Source organism: Notolepis coatsorum (assembly GCF_963971535.1).
Source record: "Notolepis coatsorum genome assembly, chromosome: 3".
In the NCBI taxonomy this organism is placed as follows: Eukaryota; Metazoa; Chordata; class Actinopteri; order Aulopiformes; family Paralepididae; genus Notolepis; species Notolepis coatsorum.
This window is the reverse complement of record NC_140167.1, coordinates 22,105,085-22,113,546: the sequence shown is the minus strand read 5'-3', so window position 1 is coordinate 22,113,546 and position 8,462 is coordinate 22,105,085. Positions and strand designations below refer to the sequence as shown.

The window sequence follows — 8,462 nt, the reverse complement described above, 5'->3', positions numbered from 1 at the left end:
ACTCCCCCACCAAAGATAATTTTCTTAGTATTTCTTCTTTATTTACAGTGCGGTGAGTGGCCGAAAACACGAGAGAGAGGGGGGTGAGAGGTTAATCCTCGCTCTGCTTTCTCTCACTCCTCGTGCTTAGCCTCCTTTCATAAACACCCATCATGACTTACGAAATTCTTCCAAGCATCCATCCTTTCACTGTCACGACCGGCCCCTTCTTCTCACTCTTAACCCAGTCATGCTGACGTCAGAGCCCCTTTTACCTTCCTTCAAATTCACACACTCACGGAGCGCTTCTCCTAGGGTCTGATCAGGCACTAAGAAGCTTGCAGGCTTTGCTGTTCTAGATATCTTCGGTGTAATGTTCAGCTTCTTGACCTAGTTATCATGGATGGTAACCAACCTGGGAGGGGGCTGTTTCACTAAAGCAGGGCTACACAGTTAACAAGATAACTGCCATTCTGTTCAGAATGAACATTTATCAAATATGTACGAGTGAGTCATGTTAGATTCAAATCCAACACATTTTTTTTTATTTTTTTAAATGTATCTGGCTAACTTTTAAAATGTATCTGACTCACGGAGATACATGAGATAAGTGGTCTCCTAGGGCCTGATCAGGCACTAAGAAGCTTGCAGGCTTTGGCGCTATATCTACGCAGGACTACGCAGTTAACCAGATAACTTGCCAAAAGTATAATTGAATAACCTTTTGCCGTTTTGTTCAGAATCAAATATGTATGACTGAGTCATGTTACAGATTCAAATTCAAAACATCAGGATTATAGTTGACTCTTTCTAAAATGTGTCTGGCTAATTTGGCTAATCTTGCTTTGTGAAATACTTCCCAGTCCTCTTGGCATGCATTGGTGAGATGGCCTTCAGAAGTCTCATGTCACTCCACCAGCCAGATTTACGATCATTTAATCGTATGGGCCAGTTTCTAAAACTAAGAAGTCTGGACAGTTTGTTTTAGCTGTGACTAAGATGTAATCTGTCGGTCCCACAAATGTGGTGGCGCTATAACTGAAGGTCAAAATGTCAAACTTTGAAAAGCCATAACTTACACTGTAAGTCCGACTGACATGAGACTTTGTACACGTATACAACAAACTGTTCTACAACTTCGCCACCATTTTGCATTTAAAAGAACACGCCAACATTTTGGGAAATTAGCTTATTGTCTTCTCCAGAGAGAGACAAGAAGATGGATACCAGTTCTCTGGCTGCACTTTAGCCTAGCTTAGCACAATGAATGGAAGCGGACATGGCCGGTTAGCCTAGGCATTGTCCAACTAACACCTCTCCCGAAGGCTAACCGGCCATGTCCGCTTCCATTCATTGTGCTAAGCTAGGCTAACATGCAGCCAGATAGCTTTCTACTGAACGCACAGAGAGGAGACTGGTATCTCTCTTCTTGTCTCTGGAGAAGACTGTAAGCTAATTTCCCAAAATGTTGGCGTGTTCCTTAACATGACCCCCCCCCCCCCCCCCAGTGGTCCTAGGTTGTCCACCCAATTCTCACAAAACCTGCTGTGTGGCATCTAGGGATGAACGTCTTTCACTGTGTGATTCTGAAAACACATGACCACCACATCGGATTTTGGAAGAACGTACTGTAAAGAGGAAGTGAAGTGTTACTTGTGAACACTGTCTGATTTGCTCCCAACTTCACACCTCCATGATGGTGATTCATTCGACCACATGCCACATGGTGGCACTTTTTTGCAAAAATTGCATGATAAGAGATGTGAAATTTGCCACAATGACAGATATTGATGTTTGCCAATGCCTCCTACCAGATTTCACACCAGTCGGCTACAAAGGTCAACAACTGTCAAAAGCTGTTACTTGTACATCTTGCATCAGACTGTCACAACACTTGTATAAATATCCAGCTCCCTTTAATTTGCCACTAGAGATTTGCATGTAGATAATCAGGGCCGTTTCTAGCTTTTTGTTGGCCCTATGCGAAATGTTGTTCGGGGGCCCCTATTTTGTGAAACTATGGTGGGGGGATTCCAAACCCTTTAAGGTGGGCATGCATTTAACATTTAAATGCATCAATCTCACCTGAAACCTATTGTTTTCCGTATTCTAGCCAGGCCCAATGCACACTGGTAATGGCGATCACGATGGAACTACTGGGATTATTCAATTTGGAGTACCTTCTTACAAAGGTAAGGTCTATTTTACCGAACCTAAAACATGCGCTTGTATTGATCACAGCGTCGTATTTTACCGAACCTAAAACATGCTTTTGGTAATGATCGCAGCTTCGTAAAACGACCCCCCCCCCCCTTGATGACTTTGTGAAGACGCATCTATATGGTATATACCTTTGATTTGGAAATAATATAGGTTACAGGCGAGCAACCCGAACGATTTGCGCATATGCATAGAAAACTAGACTGGACAGGGCGATGTTTAGTGTAGAGTAGCGCACAAACAAAAGTATGTAGAAAACTGGTTTGTCAGTGTTGGACTATAAATAGTGCCTGTCAAATGAGCCATACTATTGTCTCCATAGCTATAATATGGGATATACGATGGGTCCGCAAACATCGTAAAAATGGTCAATAACGCTGGCGCCAGGGAGTAAAGATGGGAAAACAGCGTGGCAGTCAATGAGTTAACACTATGATCGCCGTGAACAAGTTTACACGTCATTCCTAGCCATGCTCATTCTGCCGAAGACGCCGTAACTCGTCTTTGATGTCAATATTTCAAAAATCTGTCATCGAAATCATATTTCCTTTCCGGAGCCCTGAGACACAGTGCAAAGCTCCACTCAACTCTCTAGCGGTTCAAGAGCGCCATCTGGTGGCCGATCGGCAGATCGCCAGCCGGAAATTAACCTTTGAACCGGTAGTGCTCATCCATATGTGGTCCGGGCACTCGCTATCGTTAGAGAGACTCCGTATTGACACAGTGAACATCGATCGGTGCAAATAACTCGAAAAAACAACATGATTTGGACGTATATACTATTATACAACCTGGAAATGGATCGGGCATTTCTCCATCCCATAATAGAAAAAATTCTGTTCCACGCTCATCTGCCAGCGGCGCGAGGAAGCCACGGTAAGATTCAGCGTTATATTCTAACGTCTTCTATACTAACTGATCTGATGAACATATGACCCACTCTGGATGAATCATCTAACGCTGCCCACGGAATTATAAACGATCCCCCGCCCATCCGGTCATCATCAGATGATGCGTAGAAACTTCTAGAACCACGTCCAGTTGACATTTTTTATCTCGCACAGATTCCTACCAAACTGTATTTGATCATCAATATAATGCATTTAGGGCTATAAATCACGTTCTGAAGAAAGCTGCAGAAAACGATAAAAACATACTTATACTTTAGACCATATTTTAGTATGAATATGTGAATGAAAAAGTTTAACGTTGCTACACCCTGAACAATACATATAGGACATTGAATGGGCCATAATAATGGCAATTTAGCAATAGAATTTAAAAAGTTATAGCCCTGCAAAGAAGGGGAACTTCTCCATAGACAAATAGAGCTGGCGAGGGATGGTAAATTATGAATTTAACCCATGGCGATTAAAGTGTTAAGATGAAAACAGATCAGTAAAAAAAACGTATATCTTTTTTTCTCACAAATTCAAATCAAACATCTCAAGTTTACCCCAGCAATGACAGAAAATTATAATGAATAGGAAACACTGGGGCTCCCCTACATCAAGAAACTCCTGAAAACGTACAGGATTTACCGAATCTGCATTATAACATCTCCAAAATGCACATGAATGAGACGGATACTGCATTTTCCTTAAATTTCTGACTTACAATATTGAAATTTAAATGGAACTATTTAAGATAAAGAAAATAAAGTTTGAAAATGCAAAATCTTTGTCAGTAAGCTACTTATGTATTTATTTATTTGTATAAAGAAATGCCCACTTGCAGTCATAAGCTATCGGTAAAAAAATTTAAGCTGATGATTTGTTACATCCCTACAGGATATATATATATATATAAGTATACAGTGTATTGAGTGAATCAAAATATATATATGTATATTTAGGGGGCCCCTGGTGGCTTTGGGGGCCCTATGCAACCACATAGTCCGCATATGGCAAGAAACGGGCCTGTAGATAATGGATACAGTGCTCATGTTAAACCATGTATCCAGGCAGCAATAAGCAGTGGAAATGAGGTTTCCTGCAGCCAAATTGGTTGCAGCTTATCACAAATTTTGTAGGACAATGGATCATTTCATAGACGTTCCAGATAGATCCATATCTGCAAATTTGGCCCAATTTCTCACTCGCTCACTCAGTTGATTTGGGGCTTAAGGGCTTTGTTTTAAATATAGGCTGCATTTTCACATGCACATATACCTGGGGAGGAAGATTAATCATACTACCAACCCCTTGCCTACATACAGTGTACAGCTTTTCATCGTCCCATCGTTCATAAAGATAAGATACACTTCTGGTGGTGGGGAAAAATAGATTAATCTTCTAAATCAAACGAGTTAATACGTTGATCGTGCAAAATTCAGCTCATCACAAAATATTTAATTTTGACCTCTTTTCGATGAAACGATTAATTTAATCCCAAATAATTGTAGGAACATGAATGTGATGGGACTGATAAACCAAAGAACCACTTGAGCTACAAATGCTCTGGGAAACCAAACACAGATTTTCCAATACAAAGGTGATGAATCAGAAATATATTCTGGACATTATACAAAAAAATCAATGCTCAAAACAAAAGACGCCACAGGGCTTTTATTGGTTGAGGACCTAATGCAACAAGGGACAATGACATCGCCACAACGTTACATTCACTGCAGCTAATCTCGGTTACAGCGGTGACATTGTGTTTGATCTCCACGGGACCCGACGAGGAATACATTCATATGCATTAGTAGGTCATCGTGTTACCGGAGATCAAATTGTCCTCTCGGTGTCAGTTCTGTACACCCCGTTTCCTCAAGCAGGTTGACCTTCCACAGCCTAGTGTCGCCTCGGGTTACATTCAGTGCAACAGAGATGTCATTTCGAGGCAATGAGATGAGCGGTTTCGGAGAGTAGTGGCTCGTTTCAAACACATGCCCGTGGCCCCCGTGCCGACTAGGAGGAAGTGATACGGCATTTAGAGGAGAGAAGAAACACACTACAGCCTACGCATGACAAAGCACCGGTTTGCACCACCATATTTTGATAGCGTTTCGGGCAGTCCTTTGTGCCAGTAGCTATCAAGCTTCACAACCAGGCAGGGCCAGGACGGGCTAACCGCCGCGGACTAGGTGATCTGCTATATGGACAATAACAACCTGAAATATACTATTTTTTCCCCTCTCCTTCACTTTTTAGCTCTATTTATTATGTTTGTATTTTTAACATGTACTGATGCTGTGATGGACACCTGAATCTCCCTACTATGGGGATAAATAAAGGTTTTCAATTCAATTCTATTTTGTGTAGCGAACATTTTTCATACTTCCTTATTTAGATACACAGCACCTCCCTTCTGCAATACACACAGTGGAACACATGCGGAGGAAAAGAGGAGACACATACTCGACTCTGACCTGGACACAAACTCAATAATTGGCTTAGGAGTACATCATCAAAAGTTGTCTATTATTCCAACTACTGTCATACATTTTCCTTATAGCTCATAAATGACCTGCATATTCAAATAGCACATCCAAACGAAAGTAGTTATGCAGGTAGATGACCTCTACATTATACGAATGTGACGATTGCCTAGGTTCATTATAACAATGACGAGTTATCAGGTGACTTATGCATGGCCACCTTCATTTCACTACATGTCTCGTGTATGTATGTATGTATGTATGTATGTGACGAATACATCTCTTGAATCTTGGCAATGTTAAGCATGCCGAGTTACCAAGGACCTTTACAAAGTGTCCGTAAAATGACATCACAGGAAGAAACCTCAAAAACCTTTTGATTGTCGTACATGCATTTTCTCTCGAAAGTCTCTCCCCGACTCAACTTTAAATTCAGGTTGCCTGCTTCCAAAATGGTTACCCTGTCCCTTTGTACCATCTCTGGCGAGAGTCCGTATTTCTTTTCTCAAACATCCCTGCTCCACTGACATTGGGATGTTGTGAGAGACGGCCGTTCACATACAATACCTGAATACTGGGAGTACCCTTAAAAAAATAAAAACCACATTGTCTGTTATCGTGGTTCTTAAGACAATTCTTGTTCTGGAAGGTTCCTGACGGTTCTGTTATTCATGAACACAACAGTAATCAAAGTGACAGCGTAACAGAGTGGGATTACCTGAGTGTACAAACAGTTTGACCTTGAAAAAAGAAAAAGAAAAAACACTTTTGTAGCGGCCATTTCTTGGAACAGTCACTACCCTTGATCTCGAAGAGACGCAGCAGTCCCGAGATCAAACCAGTGAGGGGGTAGATGGGAAGAGGAACATCAGGAAGTGATTTCCTCACACGCAGGGCGGGTCCTCGGATGGTATCAAGGGGCTACAGGGAGGAGCTGTGCTCAGGGACCGGAAGGCGAAGATGGAGGGGTCGTAGGTGTACCTGGGCGGAGGTCGGGCACCGGTCAAATTCTGAGGACAGAGAGAGAGAGAGGAGAAAAGGTCAGAGTGGTTGTGCGAGAGATGGGTCAGAAGTGCACCTTTGGGTTAATCCAGCTTTTGTGCCTAAATGGATAGACATGGCAGGTGAGGGTCAAAGGTCGAGGCTTACCCCTGGTTTCTGGTATGGTATTATTGGTCACCTACGTGTCGGTAGGGCCACTTATAGCTACTAGAGAGGCACCCATACTAATGAGTCAAGTTCAAGTCAAAGTTCAAGTTCCTTTTATTGCCACTCGACCAAGGCCATTGGAATTCATGGAGTCCTCATCGTTTCAACTAAATCCAAGTGGTTGTTGAGGGAACTCAATTTCAATCTTTCTATTTAGTTACCACCAGGTACATCCACCAAATGTGCTTGTTTCTGCCACTGGAACAGAAATCTCGCTCTGAAATCTCAGGAAGACAACACTGGAAGCTGTGGAGCATGGATAGTACGCTTAACGTTACCGTGAAAAGTTTGTTGCGTTGGAATACAGCAGTTTAGCGTTATCCAAAAGATAGACACAGCGGTTTGTGCATTTCAAAATTGGGTCAACAACATGTCGTCCACTTTGCATAGCATTCATAGACTATTGATACGGACATGCCGTTCCATGAATGGAGAGACCTGCTGCAGACAGCGTGGAGGTAATGAGCAGAGAGACCTGCTGCAGACAGAGTGGAGGTAATGTAATTATTACAAATGGTAACTGACTGACGATACGCATTAATCATCGGGTTATTATTGCTGCTGCCATGCTCTTTAAGATGCCTTCTAAAAATAGAACTACTCAAGTACTACTCGAGTACTCGATCTGGGGAAACATTGCCCGTGCTCATCCCTACTTCTGGTAGTGTACGACACTTTGGGTAAACCATAAGGTATAGATGTGATGTGAAAAAGCCAACCCTGAAACGCTTTCTCTGATTGGACAATACAGACTTGTACTTCTGATTGGTTCATAGGAGTGTGAGAAAAGTGACTGAAAACCACACCAGCAGGCTTACAAAGTACACAGGGGAGGTGGGTGAAAAAATAATTATGATATCTCATAACATTTTCAATGGGACTTTTCATTCACGGTGTATGTTCAGTGACATAACTGCTTTTCCAGCCACAGAGCACCCCCCCCCCCCCCCCGAGCTCTTTGATTGCTTTGCAGGCCCTCTTGTCTAAAATTAGCCCTGGTCATTTTATTCCCAACAGGAAACGGCAGGAAAGGGCTTTGTGTGATTTGGCAGTGAGGCAGCACTTTCTCCAGACCCCACTGAGGGGGAGGGATAAGGTTGAGGTGGTTGAGGGCAAATCACAGTGTGTGTGTGTGTGTGTGTGTGTGTGTGTGTGTGTGTGTGTGTGTGTGTGTGTGTGTGTGTGTGTGTGTGTGTGTGTGTGTGTGTGTGCGTGCGTGTGCGTGTGCGTGCGTGTGCGTGTGTGTGTGTCTATCTTATCTTATATATGTCTAGGGGTCAGCTGTTGTCTAGTGTCAAGGGTTCATGGCATGCTCCGACCATGACCACCTGATTAGAGCACCTAGTTCTCTCATTTTAAGGTGAATAGGCCTACCAGCTAAAATGATCATCATCCACCAAAGTAGATAACTCTATCAATAAAAATTCTATTGACCGTATTCACATGGTGGCCATTTTGCTCTTTTGTTCTGCTCAGATTGGGATTCCTTTCCACCATGTTCCGACTGGATGTAGAGGAATCCCAACCTGAGCAGGACGTAAGAGCAAAATGGCCGCTGTGGTCAATGGAACTACTGTCATTGTAACTAATAAAGTCATTTCTATTCTATTCTAACTGCAACGGCCTCTGGAAAGCACTGTTGTTGTGAAACACTGGGCACTGGTATCGGAAA

The 8,462-nt window shown here is 42.7% G+C and overlaps 1 protein-coding gene across 2 annotated transcripts in view; it reads right to left on the bottom strand.

The window, feature by feature from the left end:
• Positions 1-4,751: 4,751 nt before the first annotated feature.
• LOC311225332 (uncharacterized protein) overlaps positions 4,752-8,462 on the bottom strand; it is a 39,816-nt gene continuing 36,105 nt past the window's right edge. For both annotated transcript variants that reach the window (XM_084310567.1, XM_084310568.1), the window contains one exon: positions 4,752-6,591. In XM_084310567.1, coding sequence (XP_084166693.1) covers positions 6,466-6,591 — 126 coding nt within the window. In that variant the 3' untranslated portion in view covers positions 4,752-6,465. The remainder of the gene's footprint in view (positions 6,592-8,462) is intronic.